Consider the following 17,169-nt stretch of genomic DNA (forward strand, 5'->3'; position numbering starts at 1 on the left):
TAACCTCACTGTCATTGCTTTCAAGTAAAAGCATTAAAGTGGACCAAGTTTATTGTTAAAAGTCAAGTCTGATATTTGCAACACTTTGCTTTGCCCTCACATGTACATGCAGCCAAAACAAGCACCAAGAAAACATTCACTTTTGACATGAGTAACAAACACCCAGAGTAAGTTCAATACATACTTCTATGCTTTGAAGGTTAAATGAACAGATGCTTATCTTGACCTCTGTACAACAAAAGAGATGCGTGAAGCATGTGATGCTGTTTATACTGTAACACAGACAGAGGGCTAAGTGTTAACATCACGTTTGGTAAATTAACCCTGGAGAAATACAAGAAACCTTCCATCTGCTGTAGAGGGCTAACTGAGTCAGCTGTGACGACTGCCTTGCACCCTTACGGTGGTCTCACTGAGCAGATGGGCCACATCAACTGGCCGTGTTCACACAAGAGGTAGAGTGTCCCCTCTGAATATTTAGTAGCAGCTTCCCACTGATCCGTTTTATGAGAATCTTAAGGTTAAGTCTACATTTACATCCACAGACTCTCCTCTCCTCTGACACCTCAGATACTGCATGAGGAGCAGAGGAGTTCTGTTGAGTTTTTGCTCCAGGGGGCTTGTAATGTACAGTCTGTAAACGTGTGTGTGTGTGTGTGTGTGAGACAGGCAATCAGTGCAGTGCAACAACTTGTGCATATCTAGACAACAAAAGCGTTTAAGAGACATCAAAAAGAGGCAAGATGGCTGCTGGCTTTTAACCTCTGTCCAAGTACAGCAACTCCCTTTAGTGTTTTACCGGAATTTACATTATTTACAAGAGGACTGTTACAAAAACAAATCTCATCCCATCTGCTCAAAGAGTTCCTCATGGGAATCCTATGCGTGTCTCCCCACTGCTGTCAGAAGTCCCAGTCGTCCACCTCCAGGTGGCTGAGACCGGACTCCAGACTGGCGAGCCCTGAGGGTGAGTCCTGTGGCTGGGAGGTCTCGTAGCTGATGATGGGCGACACGGGCCGCAGCAGCTCAGGTAGCGCCTCTGAAGGTCGTCGTTTGATCTGAGAAAGCAAAAACATTTGATTTGGGCATTTCACAGCATTTACTTTCCCACGTGTCTATGTTCAAAGTGAAATCTGAGAAATGTTTCAGTAGGTCAGACTGGGTGTCATACAGTGGCAGGAATTTGTATATTTATCTGGAATTTGTTACTATCTTCAGGAAAGTGTTTCTCAGTGCTAACACCACAAACATCCAATGAAAATTTGAAAACAAACAATTTCACTACTAATAGAAAATACATTCAGGATTCCCCCGATATCTTACACACCTGTTTGAAGAAGGGGTGGCCGATGAGAGTGGTGGCAGATGGTCTGAAGAAATGGGAATACAGTTAGTGTCTTGACCCTTAATCATTCATTTATTAAACATGCACGCAGAGTTTGGTCCACCTTTTTTCTGGGTCTCGCTGCAGACACAGCTCGACAAAGCCGTGGAACTGTGGGGAGAACGTCCGGTTGTAAGGATGTCCTCCCGACGAGGAGGAGGGCTCTCCGTTTGAGTGTCGGACCCCTCCTGCTCCGGGACCCTCACAGATACCAGAGTCAGCACCGGAGCGGGACGGTGTCATGGACAGCTCCTCTGGCGGAATAGTGGTGGTGTCTAGCAAACACGGCACTGTCCCATTTAGCTTCTCAAGCAGCATCTGTGAAAATGAACTAATGTTACTTCAACCACTTATTAATGGGGAACGAGCACATTTAATATCAAGTTCATCCAACTGAACAAACAAACTGTCGCCTCAATAGTCTTGTAAAAACAACTCTTTCTGGAGGAAAATGCATAATTCCATGCCATCAGGTTTACTGCTTTCAACAGTAGAACGCATGCGGTCTCTGCTCACCTGTGTAGCTGGCATGTCTTTGAAGGGCACATGCCCATTGGCCAATTCACAGGCTGTGATTCCGAGGCTATAGATGTCAGATCGAGAGTCATATCCCTGCAGATTCTAAGGAAAGATGTTCAAACACAAATGGTCAGTCTACTGTCAGCATGGAGAACTGTATCCTGGAATCTCGGCTGCAGAACACTATTCCCAAAACGACTCCAAAAGGAAGGCAGAGACAGTATCAAACATTACTATACTCCAGTACCTGTTGCAGCACTTCAGGGCTCAGCCAGGGAAGCACTTTGACGCTGTACTGGGGGAAGTCGTGGACCACTTTGGCCCTCTGGCCATGCCGGATCAAACTGAAGATGCTCCGCAAACCTGACATGCAGACCTGTCCGTCCGCAGAGATCAACACATGGCCGGCCTTCACACTCCTACCCAACGCAGTTAAGACAATGAATATCACAGGGGCATATAGTTTTAAGTTAGGTTTGACTGAATGAGTGAATGTCTGATTCACTCAATATTATCCTGTTAAAACAGACACTTTTTGACCACTATTGTTTCATTTTACTTATTATGCAGTAACATACAGCTTTTAACAGCATGGCGTGTAAACAGTTTTAAAAATGGAGTTCATTCCATCCATAATTATGCAAAATATATACAATGTTGAAGGTATTCCTTAAGACCTGGTTAATGGTTCATCAATCACTTCCACCTATGAAAATGTATGAATATATCTCCTGTGATTATTTTTTTGATGTTACCTTAGTCAAAGACTGACCAGAAGAAGACTCTTCTATTGTGAAATCAATTGAATGCTTGAGTTGCTCTTTGTTTGACATGAGAAATATTTTCGTGTCTTAAAACTAAGTGTCATTTAACGCTTAATTACCGAATAAACCAGTCTCACCTGTGCACATATCCCATGTGGTGGATGTACTCCAGAGCTTTAAGCATGCCGAGTAAAATATAGGCAATGGTCAGCTCACTCATACCATCTGCAAAATGTGTGCAGATGAGATCTCTGGCTGACCCTGCAAGATCATCAGACACAGATAAACATGATGAGAAAGCTGTTCTCTACTGACAGAGCCGGTTTTTACACCACTGTTATCCTACTTTCTTTACATACCATAAGCCATGAAGGGTGTGATGACCCACAGTTCATTTTCAGCTATAAAGACACTCTTGTAGGGTAGAATACTGGGGTGGTGAAACAACTTTGACACATGAAGTTCGCCCTGTGAAGCACAAAAAAGGAAGGTACAACTGTCAAAATGGCAGACAGGGAAGATTATATCATTAGATTAGAAGATGCAGTTGGACCAGGCCGATGGGCAATACAGAGAAACTGAAGCAATGAGTTGAAATGAGGAGAAGGAAGATGACAAGAGAGCAGCATCATGTAGACTGATGGGATCACGTGAGGATGCAGACCTGCAGATAAGTCACCATGTCATTAGTACATGACTCCAAGTCAATTCTTCGGATGGCTACGTGCTCCCCGGTGGGTCTGTATCGAGCCAGGTTGACAGTCATCAAGTCGTCCAATCCCCGGCCTAAAACACACACAGTTCATTGAAAAAAAGAAAATCATGTCTCTGTTACAAAGCTGTATTTTTTACTTATGTTGTATGAATATTATAAAATAGCAAATAAACACATATAGTGTGTTGCAGTCACTATCCAAATACCACATTGTGTAGTTACATAATACATTTTTTACAATTTAGATACCATTGAATACCATCATTTTATTATTACATTATATATTATTATATTATTAAAAGTGCACTGAATTTTAGATTCTTCTTTATTGTCCTTTAATGAAATTTGTTTCCAAAGTCTATACAGAGCCCCACAAGAATACACATACAACATCAACAAAATATACACATATCTATATACATGCACATATACTATATCTATCTAGATAGCACCTACGTACAGTTAATGGGATATTTTGTTCAGTGCCACTATGGCCAAGGGGACAAATCTCCTGCCATAACATGCCAGAGATCTGTGTCTGGGACCAGATGGGAGCAGTGTTATGAATGGGTGGGGGGTGCCTGGGATCATATGTCATGTTGCACGCTCTGTGTGATGGCTTTGCTTTATTAAAACAAGAGACTATGCATTTGCCTTATGTCTTAGTGCAAGACAAAAAGCCAAAGAGAAGGATATGTTCAAATCAGTACAGGCCGCAAAGTCCACGTGTGTCTGGGCTGTTACATACCAATAACAGTGAGGAGCTCATATGAGCTGCTGTCAGGGAGGAAGCTGCCCATGGTGTCGCGACGGGGGAGGGAGGTCAGACTCTCCTGACTGTCCTCACGAGCCTGGAGGTGAAGGGAAGGGAACAGAGAGAGTCAAGATTAGATATGGCACTGATTTGTTACACAGCTGGATTGTACCAAAGCGCTTGTGAGTGACTACCGGTGGCTTAGTCTCATGTGTGACATCTGTTAAATGACCAACAAAGAACAGACTAACATGTGTTACCACATTGTGTTAGCATTACCCATTACACAAGTGGCATTAGAAAACATTAGTGACACATAACTGGCAAACCATAACAAGCACATCATCTAATGTACAGCTATTATAGTGTATAGTGTCTATTTATTTATTAAACCAGTTCCACTTCATATAAAACTGTACATGCTGTGTTTACAGCACCAGACAGTTACAGCATCAGTATTTGATATTAACATACGTTTACTCCCAAACAAACTACTTAACCAGTAATTGAAGAAAAGCTCGACTAAATACAGAAAAATTAAAGAGCGGACAAGGAAAAGTCTATTGCTTCATCTGCTTGGTTAAAAAAATGCTTTTGGAGATTTGCATCACAGACAGAAAAGACATTGGAGAAATGCTAATATTCCTGGCAGTGAGGACTCCTGAATTCCATCAGTTTATGGCAAGTGAAATGATGGAGATGGACAGATTGCAGTAGCAAGCTGTGGAGGCAAATGAAGGCAAGCTGTATGAATATTGGGACAGTTTTAACGTTTAAAAGAATGAGGGAACACATTCAAAATAGAATAGTGCACCTCCTCGAACGAAATGTTATCCTACCAGCCAGAGATTATTTCATAATCAGGAACGCACGACTGTGAAAATATCCTCAGACAAAACCAAGAGATGTCCCATACGTTAACACTTCCAAAAGATATTCAGAAATTTTTCAATCAACTTTATTAAACTAGAATGGCGGTTCTCGCAAACATGCTTTGGCAGCCAAAGCTTAAGGAAAGGTCTATAAATGTTATCTAATCACACTGCCACTGTGATCAGATTAAGAAGGGGTCGCCATGCATTTCAAGAATTAACACATGGAACTCCATCATACATAGACACACTGAGGCGAGGCTGATGTCAAAACATGACACCGTATCAGACCACCATCAACTCATCAACAGGCCGTCAGCAGCACAGACAAAAGCTGTCGCTACACAAAAGATCCTTATAAACCATCAGTCGGGACTTTAAGTGGAGTTATAAAAACACATCAAAATCCAAAACAAAGCACTTGCCTGGAAGACAGCAACACGTCAGATACTCATCATTTAACTTTATGAGAGAATTACTTGTTCTCTTTGAGGATAAAAAGAATATCTACAGAATACAAAAGGAGCCTGGGTGAGTCATGTGAGAAGGCCTAAGCTACGAGCATGTGCAGCGCGTGTCATGACCTGGACACTCATGCATACATAAATGTGCAAAGCCTTGGGGGACAGTGGATTCTGCTTAATATAAATCTGTGTGCGCACATACATATGCATGCACGCACGCACATACACAAAAGGCACATGGAGGGGGAAGGGGTTGTGGCGATGCAGTGACAGGAGTACCACACTTACTTTCCTGTGAGAGAGTCCCTGAGCTTGCTCTGGGGTAGAAAAACCACATCAATGACATAAAGACATGTACACAAACAAAACAAGAGAAGGATCTGTGTTTAGAGAAGCGTTTGAACTGGTAAGCACAGCCTCTGGACGTGAGGGTTTGCTTCATGCAGCAGAATTTGATAGATGACCTTTGCTGGTTTCCCAGGATTTCAAAACCAGCAGCGCTGTGTTACTGCTGACCGCCCACAAAGCGACGCTCCGTTATCACATCTGCTTGGTATTCAAACACTCTCTTACCAAACAAATGAAAAAGCACTCGATCTAAACTTCATGATCTTCCCAGATATTATAAAAGCCAATGGAAGCAGACCACTGCCAAATGAGAAATAAATTATATCCTCAAACAAACATGCAACACTGAGAAAGAACCTGCAAGCAATAAAATGAAAATGGGACAAGCTTGCCTCGAAAGACTATATGAGCAACCCCCAAACTTAAAGATGTAACCCTGGCTGCAAAAGCTTTAAATCTTTCCAGCCTTGAAGAAGAAGCCTTTTTTGGATGTACATGTACCTGTTTTACAACATAACTTACAGAGAAAATTTCTGTATTGCACTTGCACGCACAAATCCCAAATCCAACAGCTACAGAAAACATTTATTCACTAATATTTTTGGAAGTGGAAATGTAATAATGAAGCTAAGAAAGAAGTGAAACACTGTCACTAGAATAAGTGAAGATCCATACTCAGTACAGTGCACATACTTATTATTTCAGCTTACAACATCACTGATCTATGTAAACATATCAGATATTGATATTCTGATATTCTGCTCAACACAAACATGGCCTGGGGCTGCCAACACAGCAAATTCTCTGAAGCCTGATTAACTGAGGCTGGGAATCATGCAGCCTGCTGGTAACTCTATGGATGTCTCTTGAAGCATCAATAATATTAAATTGGATTACGTTTGCAATCCTGCCACACTGTGAATCCTCGAAAACAAAAGCTGCGTATCTTGCAAGAAAATAAAACTTACAAATAATTAGCTTCAGGTTGCAGTCACAAATGATGCCAGTCCAGGCTAAAGTAAAGTAAAGTAGGAAAAACTGACCTGATAAGGTGACTGATCACTTATCATCCTGTTATGTTTACTTTACCATTGTGGTATGGGATGGGTTGTATTTGTATTTAACACTAATGTGAGAGTAAATTGTTCAACACAATTCACCACAGAGATACAGTGTAATTTAGATATGATGGGAAATAAAATATGTAATGGCCCAAAACAGTTACACACCCATATAACATGTAAGACCCTCATATCTGTATTTGAAATGTGACACCTGAGATGCATAGCAAAGCTTAAATGAGAACCGAATGTTGGTTTTGGCTTGTGCTGTTGGTCAGCCTAATGTGTGATCGGTGGTTTAGGAATGCCAAACCCTTTTGTTGTAAGTTGGTTTAGCTTGAACCTCACCTCCAAATAACTCCAAATCCCGCAGGCTCTCCACACTCAGTTTCTCAGATACCCAACGCTGACACAGAGGGTTATTAACAGACATGGAAAAAAAAGGAGAGAAATGCAAGCGAGAATAAGGAAAGAAGTTGCAAAAACACACACAGTTGAGATTTAACTTTGTTTAGTAAAGATGAATGAGTTGATGTTGACAGTCAGGATTCATGTCCTGGAAACCACCATAATCTATGCCTAAAATTTGAAGCACTTGGCAAACACTTACAAGAAAAGACATGGATCCTCTTGAATGTGTCACATATGATGCAGAAAACACGTTCAGGGAATATCTGTGGAAACAAATAAAACCCCAAAACTGTGATGGACAGGATGTCTCTGTTTGGTCTCATTGGGCTGACTAACCATACTTGTTTTGGTCTAGCATGGTCTTTAATAAACCTTAAAATTTTATCACATATGACTTCTTCAAACACAACACACATTTGTAGAATGTGCCAAACAAATTGACCAAACATATTAATTTCTGTCCATGTGTAAGTTATTTTTCATTAGCGTTAATTCGTTCGTCATCAGACAGTATCTGCCTTTAGCTGGTTTAAACGATATGTTCGTTCATGACAAATGAAAAGTGAGGGCAATCAACATTCACCCTGGCATACTAATTGTTATTACGCAATCAGATGCACTGGCTTTCTACGGTAAGAGTTGAAGTTGCATCGAAGTGCCAAATAATAATAATAATAATAATAATAATAATTAACAAATAGCAAACAGGTCTCAGGTATTGCTACTAAGCACGCTAATGTTTCCATTATGGAGGGCGCGGGTTAGCAGCAGGAAACTCCCGTTAGCTGAAGCTGCTATCTTGACTCGTTTTAACAGCAGACAACGGCAGTATTTTAAAGTCTTCGTAACTTACCTTCTAAATGCTTAGAACAAAACTGCCTGGCTCGAGTGATGCTGTATTGTAGGATAACTCGTTTAGCGAACCACCCTCTCCTGCAGGATGTATCTGACACCTTTAAACTACGCTTTCTTTAGTCGAGCGTCGTGTCGCGCACTAACAACGACACGCCCACGGAGAAACTTTGCGCACACCGATGACGTAAACACTACTGGCCATACCAGAAACAGAGGCGCTATTGCTGGTAGCAGATACAGGTAAATAAATACGTCAGTTTAAATACTGTAACGCGTTATCGATATAAAGTCAGCCATTCAAGCTACTGAGGTTTGCGCGGGCTCGCTGAAGCCCTCTACTACTTTTTCTCGTTAAAGTATCGCCCCTTGCTGTGCACACCGTCTTCTCGGCCTTATTGCGGCCTTAAGCTAATGCTAACAGTTTGTATATAGGTGGATCATGGTAAGGATAATGTTGTCTAGCTGCGCTTATATGCAACAGTCGCTCTTAACTAGCGATGGGATCCTAGTACTGGACTGTTTTACCGTCCTGCAAATGGCCAATTCGCCTTTTTAACGCAGTTACATCACTCTGTGTCCACGCTCATCGAGCACCGTTTAAAATATGAATATGATAAATGCACTATTACTTATATGCTTAAGTTACCTCGCTGAGCAAAATAAATAATAAAAAATGTTAATTGCAGCATTTGTCGTATTTTAACACAGACTGGTATATGTACAGTATACTGTATGCTTTCATTATTTTGATTAATTATTGCTGGTTTCCATTGCCAGCGAATATTCTTGAGGAAGTCCCTACAGTGAGCAAAAGTTTGAAAGTTGATGACAAACCACGAGTAAATCAACTGCGTGACCAACTGAATATAACGTAGTGAACCTGTTACCGTCCACCAATATATTGACTGGAAGTTGTCCTTATTGAAAAGATGGCAAGCTCAAGTGCAGTTAAATTTTATTGTGAGCACATTCAATAGCGATGCAAGGCAGATAAATAAGCACTACATTTTAAGATTTGGTGTAATAACAGATACATGTTATGACTTAAACCGCTCTCGTCTCCTTTTGTTTTTGAAGCACAGCCATGAATTTCAAAAAAGGTGGTCCAGGGGTGAAGCGAGGGTTTGGCTTTGGAGGCTTTTCCCTTGCTGGGAAAAAGGAGGAGCCTCGCCTTACCCAGAATTCGCATACAACATTTGGACCCACAGGATCCAGTGGGGGATATGGGAAGAGCCAGCAGCTGCCATCATTCTACAAAATAGGGACAAAAAGAGCAAATTTTGATGAGGAAAATGCGTGAGTATTACTTCCTTTCCCTATTCATATTTACAGTTATAATTACAATTGTTCAGTTAACCCTTGATGTTAGTGTATAGTTGTTTCATTGAATGAAAGTGAAATTGCATCTTTGTCATTTTCAACAAGGTATTTCGAAGATGATGAAGAGGAATCTGGCAGCAACGCGGATCTGCCATACATCCCAGCTGAGAACTCGCCCACACGGCAGCAAATGCAGTCTGGTGGTGGAGGATCAGATAGTGAAGATGACCCATTGGATGCTTTTATGGCAGAGGTTGAGGTGAGAAGAGAATTATAATTAGCCAGGGATAAGCCAGAATATATTTCTAAACAAAAAAAACTTAATTCATTTTTCCTCTTTCAGAACCAAGCAGCTAAAGACATGAGAAAACTAGAGGAAAAAGAAAAGGAGAAAAAGTCAGCAAAGTAAGATTCAACATTTGCTTGTTTTTTTGTCCCTTGTAGGTGTTTCAATTTTAAAATTACTTGCCTTTGAAAATAAATCAGAAAATGTTGATCATTTGTAAATAGTCATGTAAGGACAGTGTTAATGTATGGCTATTCAGTCATGGCCTAACTTTTTGTAGATATATAATTAAAAAATAAATAAATAAATCCAATAATTGGCACAGAAAGTTGTCATGTCCAGCAATGTCTCTGCTGGTTATTCAGATGATGTCAGGTAAGCAGGGGGGCCTCCGTGGTCATAGTGGGATGTGGGCTGTCTTTGGTGTATGAACGAGCCGCAGGGAAGTTTTTTTTCTCCGCTTTTCATTTCAGGGGTATTCGTGATGACATTGAAGAAGAAGATGAACAAGTGAGTGAGCCCTCCAAAGTTCTTAAACCACTACACTGATGATCAGAGAGGTCTTTCCTCAACCTTCTCTGATTTTAACTCCCATGTTTCCCCCTCAACATGACCATGCAGGTTGCATTTAGGATTATTATATCAGAGTCATTTTCTTCTGCAGATCATTGTTGATGTCAGACTGTGAAAAAGACTTATCTTGTGAACAGTAGTTTAGTTTACTTCTGTTATAAAGCTGAATATCTCTGCAGGGCATTTGTCTCTTACTGGTGCCTGGAGACTATGGTAAGTAGGTGACCAGCTCAATATTTCACATAAAATAATGTATTCTCTGCAGGAAGCCTACTTCCGCTACATGGCAGAGAATCCCACAGCTGGGCTGACCCAGGAAGAAGAGGAGGATAACATAGACTATGACAGTGATGGAAACCCGATAGCTCCTACCACCAAGAAAATCATCATGCCCCTTCCTCCTATTGACCACACAGAGGTGCAGTTGACAATACTCATCAAGAGCAGACAATTTAAAAGCGTTGTCTTATCTATGCATACAGCTTACAGCTGGTTTTGTCCTTTTTATTTAGATTGATTATCCACCCTTTGAGAAAAACTTTTATAATGAGCATGAGGAGCTCAGCAGCCTGACTGGAACTCAAGTGATTGAGTTAAGGCAGAAATTGAACTTGCGGGTGAGTCCATTATAAATAATATAAGTTTAGACACATTAGTTACACATTATTTAGTTTTATGTTCAAACACAAATATTTCCGACAACATTGCCTGTAAAATAAAGATGTTTGAAATGTTGAGCGATCGTCATGTATAAGGTGTTTTACTCTTCATCATCATGGTTCTTAATGTTGTTTGTTTCCTGCCTTTCATCAGGTATCTGGTGCTGCCCCTCCAAAACCTTGTACCAGCTTTGCCCACTTCAGCTTTGATGAGCAGCTAATGCACCAAATTCGAAAATCTGAGTACACTCAGCCCACACCTATTCAGTGCCAGGTATAGTTGACGTTAATGTTAAGATAATCAAATAGATCAAATCAAATCAAATAGATAATCAAATAAGGAATAATTTCATGAGGAATCCTTGTTTTCGATCTCTGCTCCAGGGTGTCCCCATCGCTCTGTCAGGACGTGACATGATCGGTATTGCAAAAACTGGTAGCGGCAAAACTGCAGCTTTTATCTGGCCAATGCTGGTTCATATCATGGACCAAAAGGAGCTGGAGGCTGGAGAGGGACCAATCGCAATAATTGTGTGTCCCACCAGAGAGCTTTGTCAACAGGTAAGAAATGGGAGGAGGATTGAGTTTTGGTCAGAGATGATATTTTTTGCTATTAACTAACAATACATGGTTCGTTCACTTATGTGTGTGACATATACTAGATCCATGCAGAATGTAAGCGTTTTGGGAAAGCTTACTCACTGCGTTCAGTGGCTGTTTATGGAGGTGGCAGCATGTGGGAGCAGGCAAAGGCTCTACAGGAGGGAGCAGAGATTGTAGTGTGCACTCCGGTAAGAAACCTTTTATCTAAATATAGAGTCCACAACACATAGTTTCAAAACAAATTGAGGTGTTCTTCTTATTTGTGTTTGCACAGGGACGTCTGATTGACCACGTTAAAAAGAAGGCCACATCCCTGCAGAGGGTGACATACCTGGTGTTTGATGAGGCCGACCGCATGTTCGATATGGGCTTTGGTGGGTTTCCATCATCAGTGCTTTAACAAAGTTTTGTAAACTAGATTTCTGCATTGCATTAAAATTCTTTTTCTTAACCTTTTTTAGAATATCAGGTTAGATCTATTGCCAGCCATGTTCGCCCAGACAGACAGAGTAAGTGATCTTTCTTATTTTTTTTTCCTTTTAAATAATTACTACGGTAACAAAGCAGTTTCTTTGTTTCATATAATTTCCTCCACAGCTCTTCTATTCAGCGCTACTTTCAGAAAGAAGATAGAGAGACTGGCCAGAGACATTTTGATAGATCCTATTCGTGTGGTGCAAGGAGACATCGGAGAGGTAAACATAGTTATTCATTTTGTTTCTACATAGCTTTTACCAGTCCTGGTATTGAAATACGCAGACTTAGAAATTCATGGCAATGGAGTTTGGTTTCGCACAAAATGTTCACTACAAGGTTTTAATGATTTCTCGGGACAAGGAAACATTTTTTAGGTATATTTGGGGTGTCATTAAAATGTAAATCAAACGTATTATTTATTTCTGTCTTTTGAAAAGGCCAATGAGGATGTGACTCAGGTGGTGGAACTGCTGCCCACTGGGACAGATAAATGGGGCTGGCTGACACGGCGGCTGGTCGAATTCACCTCCTCTGGATCAGTCCTAATTTTTGTCACCAAGAAGGCCAACTGTGAGGAACTGGCTACCAATCTAACTCAGGAGGGCTACAGCCTGGGCCTCCTACATGGAGACATGGACCAGAGTGAGAGGAACAAGGTCATCAGTGACTTCAAGAAGAAGAACTTGCCCGTTCTGGTGGCCACTGATGTAGCCGGTGTGTACAAAAAGGAGTTGGTGATGGAGAAAGGAGTTTTCAACCCCACTTTTTCGGGGAGGTCCCGATTGTAATCAGGGGATGAAAAATGAATAGACAGAAGGAAATTTATTTGTTTTAGGTCTGCCATAAGTCCATATCCTACCCCTGTAGCAACATGTTTTAATGTCAGTTAACTAGCATCAAAGCTGCCAAAACTCCTAGAAGAAGAAGAACCAATATCACATGACTGCTGTGTAGAAGAGCTTCACTCTGGAAAATTAAATCAGTCAGACAGCAGTTTGTAAATTGTGCAATGTAGCTATTTCGTGAGGTGGTAGTAAGAGATTTCCATGTAATACCAAGTGGATTCGCCATCGAAAAAAACAATATCACAAAACAGGATAGGGAGGGTTACATCAAGTCAAAACAGCAGTAACTGACACTGAATGTGTTTCAAAGAAGAAAAATGTTTCCTCGAGGCAGCAGTAAGGTGAAATAATATTCCAGAGAAGGTTACAGAGTTTATAGCATTGGATGACCAGCTCATTTCTGTAGTAGAGAACACAGGTTTTATGGAGCCAGGGTACAAGCTACCAGAACTTTACAGCAGTGGTTTGGGTTAAGGTCTTATTATCTCCTAAATTTTCTATTTATTTCCCTGTTTGTTCTTGAAGTATTCAAATGGAAATGAAGTCCCAAATTATTAAATGATGATTTAGTGTACAGTAAATTAAAACTTGAATTTAAAATTCAGCAATAACTTATACATTTAAAATCTTCTCTCCTCAGCTCGTGGTCTGGACATCCCATCCATTCGCACAGTGGTGAACTACGATGTGGCACGAGACATCGACACACACACCCACAGGATTGGCCGAACAGGACGTGCAGGAGAGAAGGGCGTGGCATACACCCTCCTTACCAACAAAGACACCACATTTGCTGGAGACCTTGTTCGAAATCTGGAGGGAGCCAATCAGTCTGTTTCCAAAGAGCTGATGGATTTAGCCATGCAGGTGACACAAAGACGTCAAAGAATCACAAAACTCTGCGGTAACTGAACTGAATACTTTCCTTTGTCGAGTAAATGTCTTTAACTTTACTCTCTTAACATCTTTTTTAGAATCCCTGGTTCAGGAAATCACGATTCAAGAGTGGGAAAGGAAAGAAGTTAAACATTGGTGGAGGTGGCCTTGGTTACAGAGAGAGACCAGGCCTAGGGGCTGAGAGCTCGGTGAGTTATTGACTAAACAAACTGTAAATCTGCTTTTAATTATTGTAATGATTACTATACATTATGTAATAAAAATCTAACATATTCATGCTAACATTTCTGACCACACAGAACATTACTGTTGATATTTGACATGTGATATATTATAATCAGTTGTAATACGTTTGCATTGCCTTCACAGGAACGTAGCAGCAGCAGCAGCTACATGTCTTCCACGAGTAGCTACGAAGGCTATACCAAACCAACTACTGGGGCAATGGGGGATCGCATGTCTGCAATGAAGCAAGCTTTCCAGGTACTGTCTATTTCATTCAAGTTGTCATTCTTTAAATTCATACATTTAATCAAATACTAAGCGTAGTTTTACTCCCACTCGCGTTTGTTGTTTCTACGCTGTTTATTTAAATCAGCAGCAAAGGCTGTACAAAAAGTCTGGGTAAACAAACGTTTGACTCTCCAAAACTTAATATTCTTATACTGTATTATCAGTACTGGCCACGTACATTTTTTGAGGAGGTTATTTAAAATTTCCATAAGACATCTCAAAGTAACAGAAAAACACCGTTATCCATACCCTGCAGATAGGTTTGGTCATTCTATGTTAAGAGGCAATAAAAGCATTTCTTTAGAGTTTTGTTGTGCCTTCATTTGCCTCCCAGGCAGGGAAATCACTTTCTTTGAATGTGTGTTTTCTTCTAGGCTCAGTATAAGAGCCACTTTGTGGCTGCATCCAGCGGCCCTCCGAAGCTCAGCACCAAGTCCAACAGCTCTTCAGGCTGGACCAGCGCTGGCAGCCTGAGCTCTGTGCCAACAGAGGCTGCCAATGGCTCAGAACGGATCCACAGTGCTGCCCTAGCCATGTCTGGTTTCACCAGTGCTGGCTCCCTGAGCTCAGTACCCACCAGTCAGCCCAGCCCACAGCACAGTTACCCTCCACCTGCACCGTCCCCACAAAGAGACAGCTCTCGGGACAGACATGGGGAGGACCGGGGGCGTCACGGAGACAGTCACCACCGCCACAGTGAGCGTCATAGTGGCGAGGATCGATACGGAGACCGGGATCGCCATGGAGACAGAGATCGTGACCGCCACGGAGACCGGGATCGCTACAGCAGCAGCAGCAGCAGCAGCAGCAGCCGTCATAGTGACAGTCGTAACGGAGATGGAAGCAGGCGGGACAGAGACGACCGCAGGAGTGATAGGGATAGTGGAGATAAGGGCAGTGGAGATGGGAGGGACAGAGGAGATGATAGCTTTGCTGTCCCTGAACCACCGAAACGTAGAAAGAGCAGATGGGACAACTAAAGAAACACATTCATAGAATAACGAGCAACAAACTGGTCCATAGTAAGCTTGTCTGTATAGGCAGATAGCAGAGCATATCAGAGGCTGACACAAGCACAGAACTGTAGGAGGGATTTTGCCGATAAATGAGAAGGGTACTGACGCTCCTCTCAGGTTGGTTAGAACCTATGATTTTGTCAGAGCTCAACAGAGGTTGAGATAAACACGAGCATCGCAGAGACAGCCACTGTACATATACCATCAAGACTGTTGTCACAATAAGTCAATAGGATCAAGCAATAGAGCTGTAATAAATCCTGCTGTCAGTAAACAATGCAAGTTAGGATGTGTTATTGTTGTTTCTTCTCACTGAGCTCCTAACATGCTTTTGTGCTTGCAAACCTGTTGCTTAATTTTCTTTTTTTTTCCAGTGGATCTTATTTGCTAAGTGTGTTTGTGTGTGTATGTTTTGTTACTCTGCAAAACTAAATCGGAGGACTGTTTGATTTTTGATTGCACTGTGTGATGACTCAGTAACACAAAAGTTCGAAACCGATATGTATAGCTCTTTTTTTGTCTTGTATTCAAGTTTTAGTGAAGTGCCTTTCCTTGGCATTTAGTCTGTCTACTCTGATTTTTTTTCAAGAAGTTGAATTTGACAAGAATTTCAAGTGTTCCTCCTAATATGGAAAATGAGAAGATTTGATTAAAAAGACTCCTTTGACATTGACTTTTGTATGTGTTTTCAATGAACAGCGTATAATATTTTTAAATTGGCTATTCCATGCTTATTTTTGACAGTTTTTTGAAATTAATTTATTTTGTAGAAAAGAATGCACTAGAAATAATTTTGTCTGAAATGGAATGATTTAAATTTAAATATTGACTTGAATAACCATTACTAAAGCTGCTAAAATTGTAGATTTGTGGTTTCTCCCTGGGTCCACTGGAGGGCATGAACAGACACATTTCTAAATACTTGGACTTGATCATCTTGAGAACTATCATCCTGCAACATACTGCACATTAATAGGATGCTTTTGGAGTTTCAGAGTGTAAACTTTTCTGCTGAAAAATAGTAGCTGTCAAATAATTTTAGTACTGCAAACTGTAATATCTGTGAATTCTGAATATGTTCTTTATGTGTTAATGCTCTTGGATGTTTGACAGATTAATACATAAAACTAAATATACCGTAACTTTAAAATGCTTGTAATGATGGTGCAGTGTATACTGGCCAGTCAATTCAACAAGCTGCTTTAACATTTAAATGCCTGGGATGCTATAAACTATATAAAGTATATTATAATACATCAATATATGTAAAGTCCTACGTCTGGTGCCTGGATGATGCATTTTCCCTTTGAGAAAATAAAATATAAATTGTTCGACTATGAACCACATTTAGATGGTAATGAGTACTTTTTTGATGACTTGTACTGAGTCATCAAAAATGTTTGCCCATGCATAGGATGTGAATACTTCTTCAGCCTCTGTCATATGTAATACCCTTATGATAATTACTTCGTATGTGTTAATAGTTAATGCCTCTCTCAATAGTTACTGATTCAGCAACTTGGATAAAATGAAAAAAAAAGAATGATTTATTCCACGTTAATATATAGTAAAATGTTCCCAAGTTGATGACTCATTAATTGCATGAATGATAACAAGTTAATAGACGTTCGGCTCGATGCGCTGAAAAACATCAATACCATGACATGTTCAAAAACACATAACCAATTAAGGAACATGTGCGACAATAAAATAACTGACATCAAGCCAAAAATTATTTGCCCGGACGTGGTAACAATCAAAGGATTTCAGCGCTCATACTTGAAATTGTACCGTCATAATCATCTCTGTGCCTTTTTAAATATATTTAAATCG

General features: G+C 40.7%; 2 protein-coding genes across 5 annotated transcripts; one reads left to right on the forward strand and one right to left on the reverse strand.

The window, feature by feature from the left end:
* Positions 1-33: 33 nt before the first annotated feature.
* On the reverse strand, positions 34-8,287 carry strada (STE20 related adaptor alpha). Of its 3 annotated transcripts, XM_047571384.1 has the most exons (13): positions 8,146-8,287; positions 7,492-7,555; positions 7,230-7,287; positions 5,761-5,789; positions 4,131-4,233; positions 3,332-3,453; positions 3,027-3,135; positions 2,805-2,928; positions 2,151-2,322; positions 1,901-2,005; positions 1,449-1,702; positions 1,328-1,370; positions 34-1,058 (listed from the first exon to the last, which is right to left on the reverse strand). In XM_047571384.1, the coding sequence occupies exons 2-13, from the start codon at positions 7,501-7,503 to the stop codon at positions 903-905; spliced, it is 1,287 nt and encodes a 428-aa protein (XP_047427340.1). In that variant the 5' UTR covers positions 7,504-7,555; positions 8,146-8,287; the 3' UTR covers positions 34-902. The 3 variants fall into 3 exon arrangements, with proteins under 3 accessions (XP_047427340.1, XP_047427342.1, XP_047427341.1); XM_047571386.1 differs by lacking the exon at positions 5,761-5,789 and having other exon boundaries at positions 8,146-8,172; XM_047571385.1 differs by lacking the exons at positions 5,761-5,789; positions 7,230-7,287.
* ddx42 (DEAD (Asp-Glu-Ala-Asp) box helicase 42) lies at positions 8,233-16,009 on the forward strand. 2 transcript variants are annotated; one of them, XM_047571380.1, is made up of 18 exons: positions 8,233-8,387; positions 9,225-9,443; positions 9,573-9,726; positions 9,811-9,872; positions 10,227-10,263; positions 10,592-10,744; positions 10,839-10,943; positions 11,140-11,259; positions 11,370-11,546; positions 11,648-11,776; positions 11,863-11,962; positions 12,050-12,097; positions 12,186-12,283; positions 12,503-12,779; positions 13,551-13,777; positions 13,885-13,995; positions 14,177-14,290; positions 14,695-16,009. In XM_047571380.1, the coding sequence occupies exons 1-18, from the start codon at positions 8,233-8,235 to the stop codon at positions 15,298-15,300; spliced, it is 2,892 nt and encodes a 963-aa protein (XP_047427336.1). In that variant the 3' UTR covers positions 15,301-16,009. The 2 variants fall into 2 exon arrangements, with proteins under 2 accessions (XP_047427336.1, XP_047427337.1); XM_047571381.1 differs by having other exon boundaries at positions 8,332-8,387; positions 9,230-9,443.
* The last annotated feature ends 1,160 nt before the right edge of the window (positions 16,010-17,169 follow it).

Source organism: Mugil cephalus, chromosome 20 (genome assembly GCF_022458985.1).
Source record: "Mugil cephalus isolate CIBA_MC_2020 chromosome 20, CIBA_Mcephalus_1.1, whole genome shotgun sequence".
NCBI lineage: Eukaryota > Metazoa > Chordata > Actinopteri > Mugiliformes > Mugilidae > Mugil > Mugil cephalus.